The 26,666-nt window shown below is 37.9% G+C and overlaps 1 protein-coding gene across 3 annotated transcripts in view; it reads left to right on the forward strand.

The window, feature by feature from the left end:
* LOC117095185 (disintegrin and metalloproteinase domain-containing protein 18) overlaps positions 1-26,666 on the forward strand; it is a 166,940-nt gene that overhangs the window by 11,505 nt on the left and 128,769 nt on the right. For all 3 annotated transcript variants that reach the window (XM_033231933.1, XM_033231922.1, XM_033231944.1), the window contains exons 3-6: positions 16,893-16,948; positions 19,322-19,400; positions 20,107-20,183; positions 21,151-21,328. In XM_033231933.1, the coding sequence (XP_033087824.1) occupies positions 16,893-16,948; positions 19,322-19,400; positions 20,107-20,183; positions 21,151-21,328 (390 nt within the window). The remainder of the gene's footprint in view (positions 1-16,892; positions 16,949-19,321; positions 19,401-20,106; positions 20,184-21,150; positions 21,329-26,666) is intronic.

Raw genomic sequence — 26,666 nt, forward strand, 5'->3', positions numbered from 1 at the left:
CATCTTTACTTCAATTGGGGTTGTCAGTGTTTGGGTTTTGACTATTCAAATCAATGTGTAATAGTATTTTATTTTTAATTTGCAATTCCTTAATAATATATAAGGGTTAATTTTTTTAGAGCAGTATTAGGTTCAGAGAAAAGTTGAGAAGAAAGTACAGAATCTTTCAATATACCACTGTCCTTATGGATGCATGGCCTCCCTGACTATCAGGTCTCATGTTTGTTTGACATATGTCTTATTTGCTTGACATATATCTTATTTGATGAGATGTCTGTTTAGGTTTTTGTTTCTTTTTAAAGTCTGGCTGTTCATTTTATTATTGTTGAGTTTTAGGAGTTGTTTACATATTTTGATCCTTTATCATATAGGCCTTTTGCAAATATTTTCTTTTAATCTGTGGTTTATCTCTTGATATACTTGACAATGTCTTTCACAGAGAAGAAATTTTTAGTTTTAATTAAATCCAGTTTATCAATTATTTATTCACGGATCATGCCTCTGGGGTTGTACTAAAAAGTCACTGCCATAGCTAAGATCACTTAGATTTTCTCCTATGTTCTTTGCTTCAAGTAGTTCTATAGTTATGTATTTTACATTTTGGTCTGTTATTAATTTTAAGTCAATTTTGGTGAACTATTATGTTCTGTGTCTAGATTTATTTTTTTTTTTATGTTTGGATATCCAGTTGTCCCAACACCATTCGTTGAAAAGACTATCTTTACTTCATTGTATTTCCTATGCCATTTTGTCAAAGGTAGTTTATTTATATAGATCAATTTCTGTGCTGTTTATTCTGTTCCGTTATTCTATTTGTTTATCCTTTAGCCAAGACCACGTTCTCCTAATTACTGTAGCTTTATAGTTCAGTCTTGACATCAGGTAGTGTCAGTCCTCCAACTTTGTATTTCTCTTTTAGTATTGTGTTGTGTTGCCTGTCCTTGGTCTTTTGCCTCTCCATATAAACCGTAGAATTTGTTTGTCGATATTTGCAAAATAACTAAATGGGATTTTGATGGGAGCTATCTTGAATCTATCTTGAATCTATTAATCAAGTTGGAAATAACTGATGTCTTAATGATATTTAGTGTTGCTATCCATAACATGGAATATTTCACTTAGTTCTTAATTTTTTTTCCATCAGTTTTGTAGTTTTTCTCACATAGATCTTGTATATATTTTGCTAGATTTGTATCTAAGTATTTTGAGTTATGGATGCAAATGTAAATGTCATTGTTTTTACTTCATATTCCCTTCCTTCATGGCTGGTATGTAGGAAAGCAATTGACTTTTGTATGTTTACCTTCTATCCTGTGACCTTGCTATAATTGTATTTTAGTTCCACAAGGGTGACTCATCAATTCTCTCAGAATTTCTACATAGACAATCTTTTTGTCTATGAACAAAGACAGTTTGATTTCTTTTTTTCCCAATCGACTATACCTTTTCTTATTGCATTGGCTAGGACTGGTAGTGTGATGTTGAAAGGAGTGGCTATCTGTGCCTTGTTCCTGATCGTAGCATGAAAAGGTCTAGTTTTTTTTTTTTTTTTTTTTTTTTTGAGACAGAGTCGCTCTGTCACCCAGGCTGGAGTGCAGTGGCTGGATCTCAGCTCACTGCAAGCTCCGCCTCCCGGGTTTACGCCATTCTCCTGCCTCAGCCTCCCGAGTAGCTGGGACTACAGGCGCCCGCCACCTTGCCTGGCTAGTTTTTTGTATTTTTTAGTAGAGACGGGGTTTCAGTGTGTTAGCCAGGATGGTCTCGATCTGCTGACCTCGTGATCCGCCCGTCTCGGCCTCCCAAAGTGCTGGGATTAGAGGCTTGAGCCACCGCGCCCAGCCAAAGGTCTAGTTTTTCAAAACCTATGTATGATGTTAGCCTTAGATTTTTTAAATAGATATTCATTATCAAGGTGAGAATGTGGCCTGCTATTCTTAGTTTGCAGAAAATTTTTATCATCATTATTATTATTATTATTATTATTATTATTTTTTTTTTTTTTGAGACGGAGTCTCGCTCTGCCGCCCAGGCTGGAGTGCAGTGGCCGGGTCTCAGCTCACTGCAAGCTCCGCCTCCTGGGTTTACGCCATTCTCCTGCCTCAGCCTCCCAAGCAGCTGGGACTACAGGCGCCTGCCATGTCGCCCGGCTAGTTTTTTGTATTTTTTAGTAGAGATGGGGTTTCACCATGTTAGCCAGGATGGTCTCGATCTCCTGACCTCGTGATCCGCCCGTCTCGGCCTCCCAAAGTGCTGGGATTACAGGCTTGAGCCACCGCGCCCGGCCCATCATCATTATTATTACTCAAAGTGGGTGTTGGCCAGGCACAGTGACTCACGCTTATAATCCTAGCACTTTGGGAGGCCGAGACGGGTGAATCACCTGAGGTTAGGAGTTCAAGACCAGCCTGGCCCACATGGCAAAACCTGGTCTCTACTAAATATATGAAAATTAGCGGGATGTGGTGGTACATGCACATGATCCCAGCTACTCGGGAGTCTGAGGAAGGAGAATCACTTGAACCTAAGCTGAGATCACACCACTGTACTCTAGCCTGGGCAGCAGAGCAAGACTCCATCTCAAAAAAAGAAAAAAAAAAGAATAAGAGGGGGGTGGAGCAAGATGGCCTAATAGGAACAGCTCCAGTCTCCAACTCCCAGCGCGAGCGACACAGAAGACCGGTGATTTCTGCATTTTCAACTGAGGTACTGGGGTCATCTCACTAGGGAGTGCCGGACAATCGGTGCTGGTCAGCTGCTGCAGCCTGACCAGCGAGAGCTGAAGCAGGGCGAGGCATCGCCTCACCTGGAAGCACAAGGGGGAAGGAAATCCATTTTCCTAGCCAGGGGAACTGAGACACACAACACCTGGAAAATCGGGTAACTCCCACCCCAATACTGAGCTTTAAGGAAACAGGCACACCAGGAGAATATATCCCACACCTGGCCGGGAGGGTCCCAAGCCCACGGAGCCTCCCTCACTGCTAACACAGCAGTCTGTGGCGATCTATCGGCAAGGCAGCAGTGAGGCTGGGGGAGGGGCGCCCGCCATTGCTGAGGCTTAAGTAGGTAAACAAAGCCGCTGGGAAGCTCGAACTGGGTGGAGCTCACAGCAGCTCAAGGAAGCCTGCCTGTCTCTGTAGACTCCACCTCTGAGGACAGCGCACAGCTGAAGTCCAATAGGGGAAGCAGCGGGGGCCGGTCCAGACACGAACGACTCTGTCTGACAGCTTTGGGGAGAGCCCTGGATCTCCCAACGCAGAGGTTGAGATCTGAGAACGGACAGACTGCCTGCTCAGGTGGGTCCCTGACCCCTGAGTAGCCTAGCTGGGAGACATCCCCCACTAGGGGCAGTCTGACACCCCACACCTCACAGGGTGGAGTCACCCCTGAGAGGAAGCTTCCAAAGGAAGAATCAGACAGGTACACTCGCTGTTCAGCAATATTCTATCTTTGGCAACCTCTGCTGCTGATACCCAGGCAAACAGGGTCTGGAGTGGACCTCAAGCAATCTCCAACAGACCAACAGACAGTCCTTCTGACTGTCAAACGGAAAACTATCAAACAGGAAGGACACCTATACCAAACCCCATCAGTACGTCACCATCATCAAAGACCAGAGACAGATAAAACCACAAAGATGGGGAAAAAGCAGGGCAGAAAAGCTGGAAATTCAAAAAATAAGAGCACATCTCCCCCTGCAAAGGAGCGCAGCCCATCGCCAGCAACGGATCAAAGCTGGTCAGAGAATGACTTTGACGAGATGAGAGAGAGACTTCAGTCCATCAAACTTCTCAGAGCTAAAGGAGGAATTACGTACCCAGCGCAAAGAAACTAAAAATCTTGAAAAAAAAGTGGAAGAATTGACAGCTAGACTAATTAATGCAGAGAAGATCATAAACGAAATGACAGAGATGAAAACCATGACACGAGAAATACGTGACAAATGCACAAGCTTCAGTAACCGACTCGATCAACTGGAAGAAGAGTATCAGCGATTGAGGATCAAATGAATGAAATGAAGCGAGAAGAGAAACCAAAAGAAAAAGAAGAAAAAAATGAACAAAGCCTGCAAGAAGTATGGGATTATGTAAAAAGACCAAATCTACGTCTGATTGGGGTGCCTGAAAGTGAGGGGGAAAATGGAACCAAGTTGGAAAACACTCTTCAGGATATCATCCAGGAGAACTTCCCCAACCTAGTAGGGCAGGCCAACATTCAAATTCAGGAAATACAGAGAACGCCACAAAGATACTCCTCCAGAAGAGCAACTCCAAGACACATAATTGCCAGATTCACCAAAGTTGAAATGAAGGAAAAAATCTTAAGGGCAGCCAGAGAGAAAGGTCGGGTTACCCACAAAGGGAAGCCCATCAGATTAACAGCAGATCTCTCGGCAGAAACTCTACAAGCCAGAAGAGAGTGGGGGCCAATATTCAACGTTCTTAAAGAAAAGAATTTTCAACCCAGAATTTCATATCCAGCCAAACTAAGTTTCATCAGTGAAGGAGAAATAAAATCCTTTACAGACAAGCAAATGCTTAGAGATTTTGTCACCACCAGGCCTGCCTTACAAGAGACCCTGAAGGAAGCCCTAAACATGGAAAGGAACAAGCGGTACCAGCCATTGCAAAAACATGCCAAAATGTAAAGACCATCGAGGCTAGGAAGAAACTGCATCAACTAACGAGCAAAATAACCAGTTAATATCATAATGACAGGATCAAGTTCACACATAACAATATTAACCTTAAATGTCAATGGACTAAATGCTCCAATGAAAAGACACAGACTGGCAAACCGGATAAAGAGTCAAGACCCATCAGTCTGCTGAATTCAGGAGACCCATCTCACATGCAGAGACATACATAGGCTCAAAATAAAGGGATGGAGGAAGATCTACCAAGCAAATGGAGAACAAAAAAAAGCAGGGGTTGCAATCCTAGTCTCTGATAAAACAGACTTTCAACCATCAAAGATCAAAAGAGACAAAGAAGGCCATTACATAATGGTAAAGGGATCAATTCAACAGGAAGAGCTAACTCTCATAAATATATATGCACCCAATACAGGAGCACCCAGATTCATAAAGCAAGTCCTTAGAGACCTACAAAGAGACTTTGTAGGTTTTACAAAAAAAAAAAAAAAAAAAAAAAAAAAAAAAGAGAGACTTAGACTCCCATACAATAATAATGGGAGACTTCAACACTCCACTGTCACATTAGACAGATCAACGAGACAGAAAGTTAACAAGGATATCCAGGAATTGAACTCATCTCTGCACCAAGGGGACCTAATAGACATCTATAGAACTCTCCACCCCAAATCAACAGAATATACATTCTTCTCAGCACCACATCACACTTATTCCAAAATTGACCACATAATTGGAAGTAAAGCACTCCTCAGCAAATGTAAAAGAACAGAAATTATAACAAACTGTCTCTCAGACCACAGTGCAATCAAACTAGAACTCAGGACTAAGAAACTCAATCAAAACTGCTCAACTACATGGAAACTGAACAACCTGCTCCTGAATGACTACTGGGTACATAACGAAATGAAAGCAGAAATAAAGATGTTCTTTGAAACCAATGAGAACAAAGATACAACATACCAGAATCTCTGGGACACATTTAAAGCAGTGAGTAGAGGGAAATTTATAGCACTAAATGCCCACAAGAGAAAGCAGGAAAGATCTAAAATGGACACTCTAACATCACAATTAAAGAACTAGAGAGGCAAGAGCAAACACATTCAAAAGCTAGCAGAAGGCAAGAAATAACGAAGATCAGAGCAGAACTGAAGGAGATAGAGACACAAAAAACCCTCCAAAAAATCAATGAATCTAGGAGTTGGTTTTTTGAAAAGATCAACAAAATTGACAGACCGCTAGCAAGACTAATAAAGAAGAAAAAGAGGAGAAATATCAAAAGACGCAATAAAAATGATAAAGGGGATATCACCACTGACCCCACAGAAATACAAACAACCATCAGAGAATACTATAAATGCCTCTACACAAATCAACTAGAAAATCTAGAAGAAATGGATAATTTCCTGGACACTTACACTCTCCCAAGACTAAACCAGGAAGAAGTTGAATCCCTGAATAGACCAAGAGTAGGCTCTGAAATCAAGGCAACAATTAATAGCCTACTCACCAAAAAAGTCCAGGACCAGATGGATTCACAGCTGAATTCTACCAGAGGTACAAGGAGGAGCTGGTACCATTCCTTCTGAAACTATTCCAATCAATAGAAAAAGAGGGAATCCTCCCTAACTCATTTTATGAGGCCAACATCATCCTGATACCAAAGCCTGGCAGAGACACAACAAAAAAAGAGAATTTTAGACTGATATCCCTGATGAGCATCGATGCAAAAATTCTCAATAAAATACTGGCAAACCGGATTCAGCAGCAATCAAAAAGCTTATCCACCATGATCAAGTGGGCTTCATCCCTGGGATGCAAGGCTGGTTCAACATTTGCAAATCAATAAACGTAATCCAGCATATAAACAGAACCAAAGACAAGAACCACATGATTATCTCAATAGATGCAGAAAAGGCTTTTGACAAAATTCAACAGCCCTTTATGCTAAAAACGCTGAATAAATTTGGTATTGATGGAACGTACCTCAAAATAATAAGAGCTATTTATGACAAACCCATAGCTAATATCATACTGAATGGGCAAAAACTGGAAAAATTCCCTTTGAAAACTGGCACAAGACAGGGATGCCCTCTCTCACCACTCCTATTCAACATAGTGTTGGAAGTTCTGGCTAGGGCAATCAGGCAAGAGAAAGAAATCAAGGGTATCCAGTTAGGAAAAGAAGAAGTCAAATTGTCCCTGTTTGCAGATGACATGATGGTATATTTAGAAAACCCCATCGTCTCAGCCCAAAATCTCCTTAAGCTGATAAGCAACTTCAGCAAAGTCTCAGGATACAAAATTAATGTGCAAAAATCACAAGCATTCTTATACACCAGTAACAGACAAGCAGAGAGCCAAATCAGGAATGAACTTCCATTCACAATTGCTTCAAAGAGAATCAAATACCTAGGAATCCAGCTTACAAGGGATGTCAAGGACCTCTACAAGGAGAACTACAAACCACTGCTCAGTGAAATCAAAGAGGACACAAACAAATGGAAGAACATACCATGCTCATGGATAGGAAGAATCAATATCGTGAAAATGGCCATACTGCCCAAGGTGATTTATAGATTCAATGCCATCCCCATCAAGCTACCAATGACTTTCTTCACAGAATTGGAAAAAACTGCTTTAAAGTTCATATGGAACCAAAAAGGAGCCAGCATTGCCAAGACAATCCTAGGTCAAAAGGACAAAGCTGGAGGCGTCACGCTACCTGACTTCAAACTATACTACAAGGCTACAGTAACCAAAACAGCATGGTACTGGGACCACAACAGAGATATAGACCAATGGAACAGAACAGAGTCCTCAGAAATAATACCACACATCTACAGCCATCTGATCTTTGACAAACCTGAGAGAAACAAGAAATGGGGAAAGGATTCCCTATTTAATAAATGGTGCTGGGAAAATTGGCTAGCCATAAGTAGAAAGCTGAAACTGGATCCTTTCCTTGCCCCTTATACGAAGATTAATTCAAGATGGATTAGAGACTTAAATGTTAGACCTAATACCAAAAAAACCCTAGAAGAAAATCTAGGTAGTACCATTCAGGACATAGGCATGTGTAAGGACTTCATGTCTAAAACACCAAAAGCAACGGCAGCAAAAGCCAAAATTGACAAATGGGATCTCATTAAACTAAAGAGCTTTTGCACAGCAAAAGAAACTACCATCAGAGTGAATAGGCAACCTACAGAATGGGAGAACATTTTTGCAACCTACTCATCTGACAAAGGGCTAATATCCAGAATCTACAAAGAACTCAAACAAATATACAAGAAAAAAACAAACAACCCCATCAAAAAGTGGGGAAAGGATATGAACAGACATTTCTCAAAAGAAGACGTTCATACAGCCAACAGACACATGAAAAAATGCTCATCATCACTGGCCATCAGAGAAATGCAAATCAAAACCACAATGAGATACCATCTCACACCAGTTAGAATGGCAATCATTAAGAAGTCAGGAAACAACAGGTATTGGAGAGGATGTGGAGAAATAGGAACACTTTTACACTGTTGGTGGGATTGTAAACTAGTTCAACCATTATAGAAAACAGTATGGCAATTCCTCAAGGATCTAGAACTAGATGTACCATATGACCCAGCCATCCCCCTACTGGGTATATACCCAAAGGATTATAAATTATTCTACTACAAAGACACATGCACACGTATGTTTACTGCGGCACTATTCACAATAGCAAAGACTTGGAATCAACCCAAATGTCCATCTGTGACAGACTGGATTAAGAAAATGTGGCACATATACACCATGGAATACTATGTAGCCATCAAAAAGGATGAGTTTGCGTCCTTTGTAGGGACATGGATGCAGCTGGAAACCATCATTCTTAGCAAACTATCACAAGAAGAGAAAACCAAACACCGCATGTTCTCACTCATAGGTGGGAACTGAACAATGAGATCACTTGGACTCGGGAAGGGGAACATCACACACTGGGGCCTATCATGGGGAGGGGGGAGGAGGGAGGGATTGCATTGGGGAGTTATACATGATATAAATGAGGAATTGATGGGTGCTGACGAGTTGATGGGTGCAGCACACCAACATGGCATAAGTATATATATGTAACAAACCTGCACCTTATGCACATGTACCCTAGAACTTAAAGTATAATAAAAAAAAAAAAAAAAAAGAATAAGAAATGGGTGTTGGATTTTTTTCTTTTTTCTTTTCTTTTTTTCTTTTTGAGACAGAGTCTTGCTCTCTCACCCCGGCTGGAGTGCGGTGGCGTATCCTAGCTCACTGCAACTGCCGCCTCCTGGGTTCAAGCGATTCTCCTGCCTCAGCCTCCTGAGTAGCTGGGATTACAGGCACTCACCACCACGCCTGGCTAAGTTTGTATTTTTAGTAGAGACAGGGTTTCGCCATGTTGGCCAGGCTGGTCTCAAACTCCTGACCTCTGGTGATCCACCCACCTCGGCCTCCCAAAGTTCTAGAATTATGTGCATGAGCCACTGAGCCAGGCTGGATTTTTTCAAATGCCTTTTCCACATCTATTGAAATGATCTTGTGATTCTTTTCCTTTAGACAATGTGATGATTGCATCAATTGATTTTCAAGTGTTGAGTTACCTTTGCACACCTAGGATAAACTTCACTTGGTTGTAATGTATAAAAAATAAAATAATTTGTATAAAATATGTAAATAGTTTGTATAATGTATCAAAATAATTATTTTTATACATTGTTGAATAAGATTTGCTAATATTTTGTTGAGGATTTTTCATCTAGCTTTATAGAAAAAGAAGTATTCCCTGTGCTTCTATCTCTTGAAAGAGATTGTAGAAAATTAATATAAATTGTTTCTTAAATGTTTAGTAGAATTTACCAGTGAATCCATCTGGGCCCGGTGCTTCCTGTTGTAGGAGGTTAATTATCGATTCAATGTCTTTAATAGATGTATTTCAATGGCTTTATATATGTATATACACACACATCCATTTATTTATGTCTTTGTTAATTTCACTAATCATTTTTCTGAAGCATTTTAGATGCAGATATTACTCATATATTTTATAACTTTTAAAAAATATTTCATGTTTTTGATGCTTGTGTAAATTCCATTTTGGTTGCGTATTCCTGTTATCCGTTGTTGTTATGTAGAACTAAATTAAATTGTAAATATTGAGCTTCCATCTTCATATTACTAAATTCACCCATTAATTCTAGTAGCTTTTTTCATATATTACTGAGAATTTTTTCTGTGTATTATCACATATTTTGAAGAGTTAAAAATTTGTTTTTTTTTCTTAATTCTGCCTACTAGTTATTCCTTTTCCTTGTAGTACTGCACTGACTAGAACCTCCAGTACAATACTCAATAAAAAGTGTGAAATAAATTGTCAATAAATATTTATTTCTTGAGATTTCAGAGAGGATGCATTCAATCATTCACCATTAAGTCTGACGTTATCTGTAGATTTTGTTCAATGCCTTTTAAAAATTTAAGAAAGTTTTCATCTGTTCTTGGTTATTTCTTGCTAATACAAATATTTAAATTTGTACATTTTTAAAAGCACTGTTAAAGAAAGGTCTGTAAAGTTTCTTTTAATCACAGTTTTTATTTTTCTGCAGGCCACAAAGTTTTATAGGTTATGACTTTATCATTATTTGTTTAAAATTATTTCTAAATTCTCAAAATTGCTTCTTTGACTTAGGGAATATTTAGAAGTGAGTTATTTAATATCTAAAAACTTGAGAAATTGTCTAGATATTTCTCATACTGATTTATATTTTAATTTTATCAGATCCAAATAAATAACTTGCTTTCAGTGACTTAAATATTTTTAGAGTATTGAGGCTTGGGCTAAAACAAGGTATATCTTAATCATTGTTCTTTGTGGATTTCAAAAATGTGTTTATTTCATCTTGGTGGATTGCGTGGTCTATAAATGTAAATTATTTCAAGTTGATGGATAGTGTTTAATCTTCTGTGTCCTTGCTAATTTTCTATCACTAATGCTATTTCTGTGGATAACTGCTCTCAGTTTGAGAAACAGTTTTTGACTTGCTAATGAGCCTTAATAAGACTGAATGCTTAATCAGGGCACCAGATTACCCTGGGACCTGAGCTGCCCATGAGTAACTGAGTGCTCTCTGACCTACGAAGCTTATGGTGGCGAATGCACAACAGGATTTCACCATCAGATGGAAGGTGTATAAACATGACTGGAAGGCTTTTGAATGTGCCTGAAGGCGGTATTAAGTTACATGATGAAGTGGCCCAAATGCCCACAGTTTCAATTCCTATTTGTATTAGTCTGTTCTCACACTGCTATAAAGAAATCACTGAGACTGGGTAAGTTTTAAAGAAAAGAGGTTTAATTGGCTCACAGTTGGGCAGGTTGTACAGGAAGCAAGGCTGGGGAGGCCTCAGTGAGCACTCGATCATGGTGTAAGGGAAAGGGGAAGTAGGCATGCTTTACATGACAGGAGCAGGAGGAAGAGAGAGGAGGAGATGCTGCTCACTTTTAAACAACCAAATCTCACGATAATTATCACAAGAACAGCACTGAAAGGGAAATCTGCCTTTCTGATCTAATCACCTCCCACCAGGCCCCACCTCCAACATCAGAGATTACAATTTGATACGAGATTTGAGTGGGGACACAGATCCAAACCGCATCACTGCTGCACTATCTTCTGTCTTACAGCCCAAATGTGGCAGGGGCCAGGTGGTGGCACTTTGCTCTCAGTAAAGCGTTTAAATCTCCATTTATAGTTAATTGTTTCCTCCACATTTCAGTTTTTCATGCATTTTACAGCTTTATGCACATTTGGATTTATATCGCCTTCTTGATGAATTGACACTTTTATCATTATGAAATGTTTCTGCTTATTCCTAATATTATTTATTATTATCATGAAGTTTGCCTTCTTAGTGTTTAATGTACACATTTAGTTTATTTATGATTAGCATTTGGATGATATATTTCTCTTTGTTCTCTTAATCAACCCATGTCTCTGTGGGCATATAATTGGGTCTTGGTTTTTTATCCAATCTCACATTATCTGTCTTTTAGAAAAATGTGTTGTACAATAGCATACATAAGATAAAATTTACCACCGTAACTATTTTTAAGTATACAATTCAATGCTGTTAATTAAATTCACACTGTTATGCAACAAGTCTCTAGAATTGCTTTATATTGGAAAACTGAATCTGTATACCCGATAAATACTAATTTCTTTGATGGCCTTCCCCAGCCCTTTCCAACCATCTTTCCACTTTTTGTTTCCATGCTTTTGACTACATTAGATATTTTATATGAGTGCAGACATACATGATGTATTTCATGTCTGGCTTATTTCAGTTAGCATAGTGTTCTCAAGATTCAACCTTGTTTTAGCATGTAATAGCATTTCCTTCTTTTTTAATGCTGCATAATATTCTATTGCATATTCCACATTTTATTCATCTATTCACCTAGATGGGCATTTGGGTTGCTTCCACCTCTTGGCTATTGTTAACTATGACACAAAGAATATTGGTGTGCAGATAACCTCTTCAAGATTCAGCTCTGAATTGTTTTGGATGCATACCCAACAGTGGGGTTTTTAAATCATATAATAATTCTATATTTTATATGATTCTATTTTTATGTGATTTTTTGGATGAACTTCTCTACTATTTTTTGTAATGATTGCATCATTTTAAATTTCCACCAACCCCACGTACACACCAACATTTGCTGTTTCTTGTTCTTTTGATAGAAGCCATTCTATAGTGTTTGAGGTTTTGATTTGCATTACTCTTATGATTCTACAGGTGACCATGTCTCATGTAATAGACTGGAAGTCACAGTTCCACCTTTACTGGAACTGCCCTGAATCCAGATGAGAACTTTAGGGTCATTTCTGCCACACTCTTGTGTGCCTTCTTGACCTTCAATCTCTTGCAAAATCCTTCTTCTGTTCTAAGATTTTTAAAATATACCTGTTATTTTCCATCTGTATATCTTCTTTGGTAAGATTCGAAAATTTTGTTCATTTTTAAATTGGGTTGTTTCTTATTTTTGAGTTTCAAAAGCTTTTTATATACTCTAGTTAAGTATTTTATAAGATGTGTGATTGGCAAATATTTTTCCCTGTCTACAGCTTTTTTTTCAGTCTTTTTTTTTTTTTTTTTTTTTTGAGACGGAGTCTCGCTCTGTCACCCAGGCTGGAGTGCAGTGGCCAGATCTCAGCTCACTGCAAGCTCCGCTTCCCGGGTTCACGCCATTCTCCTGCCTCAGCCTCCCGAGTAGCTGGGACTACAGACGCCGCCACTTCGCCCGGCTAGTTTTTTGTATTTTTAGTAGAGACGGGGTTTCACCGTGTTAGCCAGGGTGGTCTCGATCTCCTGACCTCGTGATCCGCCCGTCTCGGCCTCCCAAAGTGCTGGGATTACAGGCTTGAGCCACCGCGCCCGGCCTTTTTTCAGTCTTTTAACAATGTCTTTCTTTGAGCTAATTTTTTTCACTTAAATGAAGTCCAACTTATTATTTTTCTCTTGTATGGATTATGCTTTTGCTCTCATATCTAAAAACTCATCACCAACATCAGGAATACAGAGGTTTTTCTCCTGTGTTTCATTTTAGATATTTTGTGGTTTTATGTATTACCTTTAAGTCTATGATTTCTTTCCACAGTTGTGCAAGGTGTGATGTCTGTATTGAGATTCATCTTTTGCCTATGGACAAATTGTTCTATCACCATCAATTGAAATGACGACCATTTCTTATGAAATGACGACCCTTTCTCCATTGAATTGCCTTTGAATCTTTTTCAAAAATCAGTTGAAGGTCTATTTCTGGGCTCTTTTTTCTGTTCCATTTGTCTGTATGTCCATTTTGTTTTGCCAATATCATTCTGTTTTCTTTATGGTAGCTTTAGAGGGAAATGTTGAAATTAGATAAGGCAATTTCTCCATCTTGGTTCTTTCTTCTCAAAATTTTGATGAGTATTTTATGTGCTTCACCACAGACATACGTTATTTTATTGTGCTTTACTTAATTGCAATTCACACCTGTGCCAAGCAAGTTACCTGTGCCACTTGTACAACAGCAAGTGCTCGTTTTGTCTCTGCGTTTGCATTTTTTAGCAATAAAGCATTTTTTAAACTAAGGTTGAATATTTTTAGACATAATTTGCTTTACATATTCAATGAACTATAATATAGTGTAAATGTAACTTTTATATGCACTGATAAACCAAAAAATATATATCACTTGCTTCATTGAAATATTTGCTTTATTGCAATGGTTTGGAAATAAGCCTGCAGCATCTCTGAGGTCTGTGTTTTAAAATCTTTATATGACCCTTGATGAGCACATTAAATGATAATACTTATGTGTTCAATTTTGAAGTAGTAGTTTTTAACTATTAATATTTCTTTCACGTTGTTATCTTTATTTTTGCCTTCTTAAATTCTTACTAGTTGATATTGGAAGTCCTGGAAATAGCTTCTCTGTTTCTTATTTATTCTTTCAGATCTTCCACTTTTAAAATACTTTTGTGTTTAATTCACAGAAACTTTCTTAGCTTTGATGTTCAACCTCACTAATTAATCCTTCAGATATAGCCAGACTCTTATTCAGGATAATGATTTACTTAAGAATCAGCAGTTACATGATCATTTATATGATCTATAATTGATTCATTTTTTACAATTTTCTGTCTTTTCTTCACTAAGAACTCTCTGCTCTTCACCACGTGCTAACATTGTCACACAGTGGTAAAGCACATTGCTTCTCTCCCGGACTCCTACACTCATTCAGTGTGTCATGTTTGGAGAGTTACTCAATCTCTTTTTCTTGAAATGAAAAATAACTTTTCTGAGGATAAAAATATTACAAAAAACATACAAAATGCTTTGGACAATGCTAGGCATTTGATAAGCCCTCATTAAGCATTAGAAAATTATAGAATTAGTTTCTTATTACATTCAATCCCTACTCCTTGTGATACCTATTTTTATTTTTCTAAAGATATTAAATACACTTTTTTTTTTTTTTTTTTTTTGAGACGGAGTCTTGCTCTGCCACCCAGGCTGGAGTGCAGTGGCCGGATCTCAGCTCACTGCAAGCTCCGCCTCCCGGGTTTATGCCATTCTCCTGCCTCAGCCTCCCGAGTAGCTGGGACTACAGGCGCCCGCCTCGTCGCCCGGCTAGTTTTTTGTATTTTTAAGTAGAGACAGGGTTTCACAGTGTTAGCCAGGATGGTCTCGATCTCCTGACCTCGTGATCCGCCCGTCTCGGCCTCCCAAAGTGCTGGGATTACAGGCTTGAGCCACCGCGCCCGGCCAGATATTAAATATACTTATATTAAGGTCCTGTTTTATTCACACATGATGCGGTTTGTATATGTGTTCTCTCCAAATCTCATGTGAAACGTGGTCCTCAGTGTTGGAGGTGAGGTGCAGTGGGAGGTGTTTGGGTCATAGGGGTGGATCCCTCATGGCTTGGTGCTGTCCTTGCAATGGTGAGTGAGTTCTTCTGAGATCTGGTCATGTAAAAGTGTGTGGCACTTCCCCCCGACCCCCACTCTCCTTCTTGCTTTTGCTTTCGCCATGTGTAAGTTCCTGCTTCACCTTCTGCCATGAGTTTAAAAAAACTCCCTAGGCCTAGCCAGAAGCCAAGCAGATGCTGGTCTCATGCTTGCAGAGCCTGCAGAACGATGGGCCAACTAAACCTCTTTTGTAAATAAATTACCCAGTCTCAGGTAGCTCTTTATAGGAACACGAGAACAGCCTAATACAACACACTTCATGGTTTTCTCAGGAGTAATTTGAGAAATCACTCCTTTTGTTTGTTGAATTCGTTATTGTCCCTTCTTGGTGTAGATACCTCGGAAGTTAGATTTTTATTGTGACTTGCCATGGAGTGGAGATTGTGTCAGACCTTTTGTTACCTCTGTTTTGCATTCAATCTGGGAGAATGCATTGAATTTACCGTAGTAGCTTACGTTAGTTTTAGGGGAATAATGGGATGAGATTTGCCTCCAGTCTGGGTGATGAGCAGATAGTCTTCTGAGCCTGTGTGCTCTGTTTTCTTTCTGCCATTTCCAGTCATAGGCAGTATTGCCCTGTTTCTCTCTACCCAGTTCACAGACTGTTCCAGCTTAAAATCAGAGATCTCTCTTGACATTGGTTTGCCGTGGGAGAGAAATGGTGGGTTAGTAGGATAGACCTCTGCCTGCATCTGTAGACATAGGCCAGTTACGGTCCCTGTAGAATTTCATGGCATCACCTGCTGTTTCTGGATGCCATGACAATAGGATCATGAGCATTGTTAGTACCCAATTTGTGATGGTTTAGAACTCTTATCCCTGGAGGTGTGGCCTTCCTCACTGGCGTCTTGTCTGCTTTCAGTCTCTTAGCTCTTTTTCCGCAGTTTTACATGTTGAGAGAGAAATGCTAAATGTCTCTGAATAGGTATGACTGCATATACGTATGTATAAAAAATTTATTAGTGGTTCATTATATTTTGTGTGACAGGTAAGCCTACAGTCATGTCTAATTTATCTTGACTAAAAATGCATGCTTTTTTCTAAATAGAAGCAATTAATATAGTGTTAATAATGCTAGAGTTATATATATATATATATACTAAAATGTACTCTTCATTTTTATTTTATTTCATTTTATTTTTATTTCCATAGGTTTTTGGGGAGCAGGTGGTATTTGGTTACATGAGTAAGTTCTTTAGTGGTGATTTGTGAGATTTTGATGCACCCATCACCCAAGCAGTATACACTGAACCCAATTAATAGCTTTTTGTCCTTCACTTCCTTCCTACCCTTTTCCCCTGAGTCCCCAAATTCCATTGTGTCATTCTTACGCCTTTGCATCCATAGCTTAGCTCCCACTTATGAGTGAGAACATACGAAGTTTGGTTTTCCATTCCGAAACTCAGCCAGGTCACTGCAAATACCATTAATTCCTTTCTTTTTATGGCTGAGTAGTATTCCATCATGTATATATACCACAATTTCCCTTCACTTTTATTTTAAAAAGTCACCCCTGCACATTAAATTGGTCACATTGTTCCTGAATTTATTAAGATGCTAAATTCCTACTATTTAGAATAATAAATTCTAAAGACGATGTTCATTTTTAGTAGATAGAGTGACTCATTTTTATTAACTTGGGCGAATATTGTTTTATTTTATATATTTCTGATTTCCTTCATAATCTTTACTGATGTGTTTTATTTTAGATGATTTACATCATTACAATTGATGGACAACCTTATACTCTACATCTCAGAAAACAGTAAGATGTGATTTTTTTTTCATTGAGGAAAAGGGAAAACCTGTAAGTTTAGATTTTACAGCCTTAAAGTTTTTGTGCAGTATTTAAATTCAGGAATGCTGTATAAAGTAGACTTGTTTTATCAGTTGACTTCCCAATTTAGGATTCATTAGGTCTTGAATATCAGATCTGTAGAGCTCTTTCATTTTAATTTTTGCTTGGTATTCTCAAATTATGAAATAAATTACATACTTGTAAAATCTCTGATTGCATGTAAGCCATTGAACCCAAGAACTGCAAGTTATATATTAAGTCTATCTGGTGTGAAGTCAAATATAGTTACACGTCAAGTAATTATTGGTGGGAAATTCAACTAGTAACACAGTTTTTATGATGTGCTAATTACATGTGTGTCTATTTTTAACAAGTTTATACAAGCTACTTTACATGTAAAATTCTCTAAAGTATAAAATTCAATAATTTTATGACTTTATGCACTGTTGTCACCATCAAATATAAATCAGTTTTAGAACGTTCTTTCCCCACATAAGAGCCCTCATGTTTTTTCAGTTAGTCTTTGTTCTCAGTCACAACTCTAGGCAACAATCTACTGTTTGTATCTTGATTTATATTTTCTGAAAATTTTATAAAGATAAGTTAAGTAGCCTCTTCTCTGTCTGCATCTTCAAACATATATATTTATAGCAACTGTCCCTTGTCTGCCTGCTTCCTTGTAATTGAACAAGGCTAGACCAAATTATTCTAACTTAATTCATGACTACCCTACTTAATTCACATTTACTTTTCTTCCTGTACAACTGCACAAAAGTGTTTTCCGATAGAATCATCAGTGGTCCTCATGTTTTTGAATGCCCTGTTTGTGTTTTAGTTTTAATTTTTCTTAACCAGTTGGCAGCATTGATCATAGTTGACTGGTGTCTCCTCCATAAAATACTGTCTCCATTTGACTTCCAGAATACCACAGACTCCTGGTCCTGATTTTACCCATTGTGGGTACTTCAGTGCTCTCTCTTTCTCTCTGTCCCTCCTTTCTCTATCTTTTTTTTTTTTAATTCTTTCTCATCTCTCAAATCTTAAAGTACTCCGTGGTACTGTTTCTGCATTCTGTTTTTTTATTTTTCTCTAGCTATATTCAGTCACCTGGTTGTCTAATTCTTGTGACTTTAAATGCCATCTACATGTTGGTTGCTTCCAAATTAACATCTCTACCTTATTCCTCTTCAATAAACACCATATTCACTTACCTGAGTACTCAGTTGATAACCAAGTATTTACTAGAATCCTCATAGGTAACATGTCTAAATGGAATTCTGACTTTCTTCTCAAATTTGTCTTTCCCACAGTCATGTCAGGAATTGGCAAATATACCAATTTTTCAGGGAAAAAAAACATTTAAAAAGTTGGAATCATACTTGACATCTTTCTGTCATTTCCCCCTATTTCCAGTGGATTATAAACCCATATATTCAAAATATATCTATATCTATATCTAAGCCCTACAAAATATATCCAGAATTAGACCTCCCCCATTGATGCTATCTTAGTTCAAAGCACCATCATGTCTTACATCTAAATGGTTTCCCTGCTTCTTCTGCTTATTTGTACTGCAGAGTCTTCTCAACATAGCACTGATTTTATTAAAACATTGGTCTGATGCTGTCTTTATCTGCTGAAACCCTCCAATGCTTCTCACCTCTGTTACACCATCTCTTACTATAGTCTCTCTTCATCACTCCACACTCCAGTCATATTGCCCCCTAGTTGTTCCTTGTTTGTACGAAGCATATTTCTGCTTGAGGGTCATTGCGTTTTCTATTAATTCTGTCTAGAATAACACTTCTGTGAAAATCCATGTGGTTTATTCCTCAGGTATTTAATCATCTATTCAGAGAGATTTTCCATGCCATCTTATCTACATTTTGTAACCACCCTCCCCGGGCCTTATCTATTATCATCTAATTACTAATACTATGTGCCCCTGGCTGTCACAAAGACTAAGGCTTTTTGTCTCTTGTTTATTGCTGAATCCCAGCACCTACCTGAGGGTCTGTCAGATAGTGAACACTCAGTACAGTTGTTGAACGTCATCATACACAGCCATATGCACATATATCTGATGCAGAGGAGTCCCAGACTCTGTCCCAGTTCTGAGAAAGTCTAAACTCCTTGATTCACCACTTCTGTGAATTTCAAGTGTTATATCTCATACCTCACTAGAGTCACTCTAATTAAATCATGCAATTATATAAAGCTAATTAAATCATGCAATTATATAAACCTAATTAAATCATGTTATATAAAATGTAATATTTGTTTTTAACATTTATATTAAAATTATGACAAACTTTTTTATTATTTCTTGCTTTTTTTTAGATCATTCTTACCTCAGAACTTTTTGGTTTATACATATAATGAAGCTGGATCTTTGCATTCTGAGTCTCCATATTTTATGGTAAAGTAAGATACCTTATGTTTTTTGTTAAAGTGGATATATTATTACCATTAGATTGTGTTTCATGTTGACAGTTTAATACAAATGTTTTATCCTTACTGACGTGTTACTGACTTTTGTACATAGAAATGGCATGTGATAGAGATGAAACCCAGGTACAAGAGAATATTCACAGAGGCCTAGGTGGTGCAAAGTAGAGAGAGTTGTCACAAATCTTTTTTTTCTGAAAATATGCATTAATAATTCTACATGGGCCGGGCGCGGTGGCTCAAGCCTGTAATCCCAGCACTTTGGGAGGCCGAGACGGGTGGATCGCGAGGTCAGGAGATCGAGACCATCCTGGCTAACACGGCGAAACCCCGTCTCTACTAAAATATACAAAAAACTAGCCGGGCGAGTTGGCGGGCGCCTGTAGTCCCAGCTACTTGGGAGGCTGAGGCAGGAGAATGGCATAAACCAGGAGGCGGAGCTTGCAGTGAGCTGAGATCCGGCACTGCACTCCAGCCTGGGCGACAGAGCGAGACTCCGTCTAAAAAAAAAAAAAAAAAAAAAAAAAAAAAAAAAAAAAAAAAAAAAAAAAAAAAAAATTCTACATGATTCATGATCTTATTAAATCTTTTAATATTTTGAATCTTCTGACATGTTTGACAATACATTTTTTATTCACAACAAATTTATATACTTGCCTTTCTATACTGTTTTTCAGATGCATTGCCATTACCAAGGACATGCTGCCGAATTTCCAAATTCATTTGTGACACTCAGTATATGTTCTGGTCTCAGGTAATAGCACCTTATAAGAAATCTATAGATGGAGAATTTAAGATATACTTTAAAACAAAGTTTAAGTGACTAGCAGACACAAATCATGAAAGTTTAAGGGAAATCAAAATGGAAAGTTTTCTTTATAACAGCTTTTTTCTATTTATATTAATGTTAATACTTAGACCTAAGGGCCTACTCCCATGAAATCAGTCAAGGGATATCATGGAAAATGGAATAGTTTCATGAAAGAAAACTTTAAAATATCTCCTTAAGTGTGATTGTTGTATTCTGCATCTGTTTTCTCAAATAGTTATGGAAAATGGCATTAATTAGTTATATAAATATAATAGGAAAATATAGTATGTTCTCATCTTAGTACCAGATATAAAACAATTAATTAAGAAGATCCCCCAGGAATAAAGGATAGGGAAAAGTGATTTTTGTGACTGATTCTGGGAGACTCACTTATGATACGTTCATCAGGAAAAGAAGGATCCAGAGCAGAGAAAAAATGTTCTCTCTAACTTTCCTTTGGTTTCAATTGCCTGATTTCCAGAATTTGTTCACATCAACTCAGAAACTTGGCATTCTCTGAATGTGTTTTTTATAGATAATAACCTATTTAGATATATAGTCTACATACATGCTGTTCCTTATCAAACCTTTGTAAGAACACGAACATTACTCCTGGGATTCTCAACAAATATATTTGTTTGTGGCAAATTTGGCCTTAATTAATATGATTGCCTTACAAAAATATTCTTCATTGCATTTAGATCTTTAAAATGTAAGCAAAAGGAAGCCAAATATGGTGGCTCTTACTAATGATAAACTGCCCCCTCCAAAAAAATGGAAAAAGAAAATGGGCTTAAAATGTGTTCTTTAGTATAGTTATTTTACTTCTTAGGCCATTTCAGATCATCATTTTGATGGGATCATTTGTGGGATTTTTATAACTATTTTCTTATGCTTTCTAAATTTTCAGGGGATTTCTCCAGTTTGAAAATGTCAGTTATGGAATTGAACCATTAGAATCTTCAGCAAGATTTGAGCATATAATTTATCAAATGAAAAATAATGATCCAAATGTATCAATTTTAGCAGAAAATTACAGTCGTATTTGGCAGAAAGACCAGTCCTACAAAGTTCCTTTAAACTCACAGGTGACTGTCATCATTCTGATGTTATGACATACTAGAAAATTGCCTGTGTAGTTTTCTTTTAAATCATGAAAGGAATTTAGTTAGCTACTGAGTAGGAATATTAAATTTTATATATTTTTCTACCTTTAAATAAAACATTGAAACTTCATCTAAAATACTTGGAAAGTTACATATTTCAAGCTTAATATTTTATGATGTATTACGTAACACTAATTTTTATATTTTTTTCAAGCCAAATGGATACTATTGAAAACGTTTAGAAATGTAGAAAGAACAGTCACTGTTATTCCAGTACCTTGGTAAAATTACTTTTAATATTTTGATATCTATCTTACATACTATCTGAACATATCTTTCTAAAATACACAGCCATTTGCATGTTGCTCAATGCTCTTAATTTGCTGCTAGACTAGGTATAGAGTTCTTGCTTGACAGTTTCTTTCTTTCAGCACTTCGAATATTTCAATCCATCACCATGTGGCCTCTGTTTTTTTCTGATAAAAATATTCTATTATTCTTATTGAGAATTCCTTGGACAAAATGAGTTGCTTCTCTTTTGTTTCTTTCGAGATTTTTTCTTTGCCTCTGTCTTATGGCAGTGTGCTTATCATGTGTCTATGAATGGATCTCTTTGTGTTTACCATACTTGGAGCTCAAAGCACTTCTTGGGTCTATAACTAGATGTGTTTTGAAATTAAATTAGCTTGTATGAATCCTGAAAAAAAAAAAAAAATTCCGTGAAGCTGTGAAACCAACTATCTGTATGGTTCCTAGAGACTTGACACTTTTTTGCTACTTTAAAATTTGTCTCGATTTTGTGGTTCATTACTGCCAAAAGTATTTACTGAGATAAATAAAAAGGCATTCTTCTCAGGTTTCTGGTTTCAGGTGAGATATGGAAAGCTGGAAACAGCATTGCTTCCACATATAGAGCAGAGTAAAATTTAGACCAACTGCACATTAATGATTTTTATGGAATACATCAAAAACCTGAGATTGCCGATTAAACCATTAACAAATATGTGGAGAAAAAAAGTGCCTATAGGTTGTGATGGGAACCAAATGTATAAAAAACAGAGTTTTTCTTTTTCCTTTTTTTTGTCACCACAATTAATTTGGTATCAGTACAAAATAACCTGCTACAACTATAAGATGTTCTTTGTAAGCCTCATGATAACCATGAAGCAACATTTTTAACAGACCCACTAAAAGTGGAAAGCAAGAAATCAAAACATACTTGATAGAGAAAAAATCACTTAACCACAAAGGAAGATAGCAAGAAATGAAAAAAAAAAAAAAAGAAGAAGAAGAAGTTTATACAAAACAACTAGAAAACAAATAAGAATATGGTAATACCAACTTCTTACCCATAAATAATTACCTTGAATGTAAATGAATTATTCTGTCCAACTAAAAGAAATAATGTGGCTTAATTAGTGAAAAAAAATAGGAGGGAGGAGAGCAAAGATGGCCAACTAGACACAGCCAGGAAGGTTATCTCCCACTGGAAAACAAGACAAAGAAGACCAACACATTCTGAGCAGATCTTTGGAAGGAAGAATTTGAGGGTGGGTGGAGGGAGGATGTAGACCCTGTGCTGAATGGGGAGGAAGCTGGGAACCCTGCACAGGGCTGTTAAGCACCAGGACTCATCCCTGGCTTCCAGTAGCTCCTGGGGAAGAGGTGAGTTAAATGTTAGAGGAGTAGTCCACTCTCACTATAAAAACTTCCAGAATTCTAGCTGCAGGAGATCCCATGACCCCCACAGACACTTGATCTGGCAGGGAGAGCTGCTTGGAGAAGTGGTAGGGACAGGACCCCAGCCTGTGCAGAACCCAGGGCATTTGGTTCAGGAAGAGCTGCAGTGGATTAAAGCCAGGAGCGCTCATACCCCAAGGCTCCCCACATTCCTCTAGGTGGCTTTGGCTTTTGTTGATTGTTGGACCTGGACAAAACAGGGCTGCCTTGCCTGGGGGGACAAGGCTGTTCTGATCTGAGCACCCCACTGTCTGACGTATTCTTCTGGGGTTCCTCCCTGGCTACATTCATTTGCAGCACAACCTCAGCTGCCCAACCTGAATGCCTCCCTGTTGCTGCTACCATAGCTCCTTCACCAGCAGACCCTACCTAACCATTGGAGAAATTTAGCAGATGGACTCTTGCCAACACACATGTGCCAATAGCCTCTCCCACCACTTTGTTGGTGCACACTCACCCATAGCCTCCCCCATTATTTTTCTGGTATGTGTGCATGCACCTTGCTGTTGCAGCCTCATCCCTGCCGGTACATGTACACGTGCAGACTCCATAGAGCTACCACTGCTGGAACACACCTGGATACGTGGACTCCAGCATGTCTCCCTGTTGCTGCTGCCATGCGTGCATGCGTGGAAGCCAACATGCCGCTACCACCACCACATGTACATGCATGCAGACCCCGCTGCACCACCAGTCAGCCACTGCTGGTCTGCATGAAGGAGTGCAGACCCTGCTGCCATCACCATGACAGAGCACTTTTGATAGCACCCCCAAATGGAATGTTGTTGCTAACATATCAGGAATATCTTGGCCTCTCAAGCACAGCAGGCGCTTAACCAAAGAACAAAGCCATGGGCCTGATTTCAGCCCCCCAGGGTTACAGCATGCGGTCCAGGAGTACAAAACCAAGCATGAACCCCCTAAAATCATCCAGATACAGAGTCAGTTGACTGAACCCAACTTACAAACATGATCAAACCCTCAAAGCATCCAAGAATATAAAAACAAAAAGCCTCACCCAAAGGACAAAAACTTTAAACATCAGCCCACACAGATTAGGAAGCACTAGCACAAGAACTCTGGCAACTCAGAAAGCCAGAGTGTCTTCCTACTTATAAATGACTGTACTGTATCTCTGGCAATGGTTCTTAACCAAGCTGAAATGACTGAAATTACATACTTAGAATTCAGAATCTGGATGGCAATAAAGATCATCGAGATTTAGGAGAAAGGTGAAACCCAATCCAAGGAATCTAAAGAATCCAATTAAACAATGAGGAGGTGAAAGAGGATATAGCCATTTAAAGAAAGAATCAAACTGGTATAACAAAACTGAAAAATTCACTAAAAGAATTTCATAGTACAGTCAGAAGTGTTAACAACAGAATAGACAAAACTAAATAAATAATTTCAGAGCTCAAAAACTGGTTTTTCAAATCAGTCAAACACAAAGCAAAAATGAAAAAGAATGAACAAAACCTCTGAGAAATATGGGATTATGTAAAGAGAACAAACCTATGATTGTCATCCCTGAAATAGAGTGAAAGAGAGAGAGCAAGCAACTTGGAAAACATATTTGAGGATATTTTTTACAAAATATTTCCAAACTTTACTAGAGAGATTATCATTCAAATTTAGGAAATTCAGAGAACCCCAGGAAAATGCTATACAAGAACAACCATCCCAAGACACATAGTCATCAGATTCTTCAAACTCAATGTGAAAGAAAAAACATTGCAAATAGAAACAAGGGGCAGGCTATCTACAAAGAACACCCTATTAGGTGAAGAGTAGATTTCTCAGCAAAACTCTAGAAGCCAGAAGAGATTGAGAGCCTATATTCAGCATTCTTAAAGAAAATAAATTTCAACCAAGAATTAGATATCCATCCAAACTAAACTTTATAAGCAAAGAAGAAATAAAATCCTTTTCAGACAAGCAAATGCAGAGATAATTTGTTCCACCAGATCTGCTTTACAGGAGACCCTTAAGGGAATGCTAAACATGGAAACAAAAGACCATACAGGGCACCACAAGAACACACGTAAGTACACAGACAATTGACACTACAGGGAAACTACACAATCAAATCTTCTTAACAGCCAGCTGACAACACAATGACAGGATCAAATCTGCACATATCAATGTTAACTTTGAATGTAAAGGAGAAAAACACCCCACATAAAAGCATGGCAGGTTGCATGAAGAAGCAAGACCCAACTGTATACTTTCTTCAAGGGACCCATTTCATAGGCGATGCCACCCACAGATTCAGAGCAAGAAATGGAGAAAAATCTACCAAGCAAACTGAAAACACAAAACGCAGGGGTTGCTATTCTAATTTCAGATGGAATAAAATATAAACCAACAACAATCAAAATGGACAAAGAGCACTGCATGATGATAAAGGGTTCAGGTCGACAAGAAGATTTAACTATCCTAAACAGATTTTCACCTAACACTGGCACACCCAGATTCATAAAGCAAGTTCTTGCAGACCTACAAAGAGATGTAGATAACTGCGCAATAACATTAGGAGACTTCAACACTCCACTGATGCAGTAGACAGAACATTAAAGCAGAAAACTAACAAAAATATTTGGGACCTAAACTCAGCATTTGACCAAATGGACCTAACATGCATCTACAAAACACTCCACCCTAAGAACAACAGAATATATATTTTTCTCATGGGTGTATGGCATGTACTCTAAAATCAAACACATGCTCGACCATAATGCAATTCTAAACAAATTAAAAAAAAAAAAGTCATACAGACCACACTTTTTGGAACACAGTGCAATAAAAATAGAAGTTCACACCAAGAAGATCTATAAAAACCATACAATTACATGAAAATTTAGCAACTTACTCCTGAATGACTTCTGGATAAATGATGAAATTAAGGCAGAAATCAATAAATTCTTTTAAACCAATGAGAACAAAGATACAACATACCAGAATCTCATTCAGTAGCAGGTTGTTTAACAGAATCCCACATGAGCATCTCAGCAGATGCAGAAAAGACTTTCAATAAAATTCAATATCCTGTTATGTAAAGAACCCTTAAACTAGGCATTGAAGGAACATACTTCAAAACAATGAGTCATCTATGACAAACCCACAGCAAACATACTCAACAGGCAAAAGCTGGAAGCATTCCCCTTGAGAACCAGAACAAGACAAGCATGCCCACACTCACCACTCCCATTCAACATAGTACTAGAAGACCTCACTAGAGCAATCACGTAAGAGAAAGAAATAAAAGGCATTCAAATAGAAAGAGAAGAGGTCAATCTCTCTTCATAGATGGTATGATTTTATACCTAGAAAACCCCATAGTCTCTGCTCAAAGGCTCTTAGATGTAACAAACAACTTCAGCAAAGATTCAGGATACAAAATCAATGTAAAAAAAAAAAAAAGTAGCACTTGTATACACTAATAACAACCAAACTGAGGGGCAAATCGAGAACATAACCTCATTCACATTAGCCACAAAAAATAAAATACCTAGGAATACAGATAATCAGAGAGATGAAAGATCTCTATAATGAGAATCAGAAAACATTGCTGAAAGGA

Source organism: Trachypithecus francoisi, unplaced genomic scaffold (genome assembly GCF_009764315.1).
Source record: "Trachypithecus francoisi isolate TF-2019V2 unplaced genomic scaffold, Tfra_2.0 Contig01440, whole genome shotgun sequence".
In the NCBI taxonomy this organism is placed as follows: Eukaryota; Metazoa; Chordata; class Mammalia; order Primates; family Cercopithecidae; genus Trachypithecus; species Trachypithecus francoisi.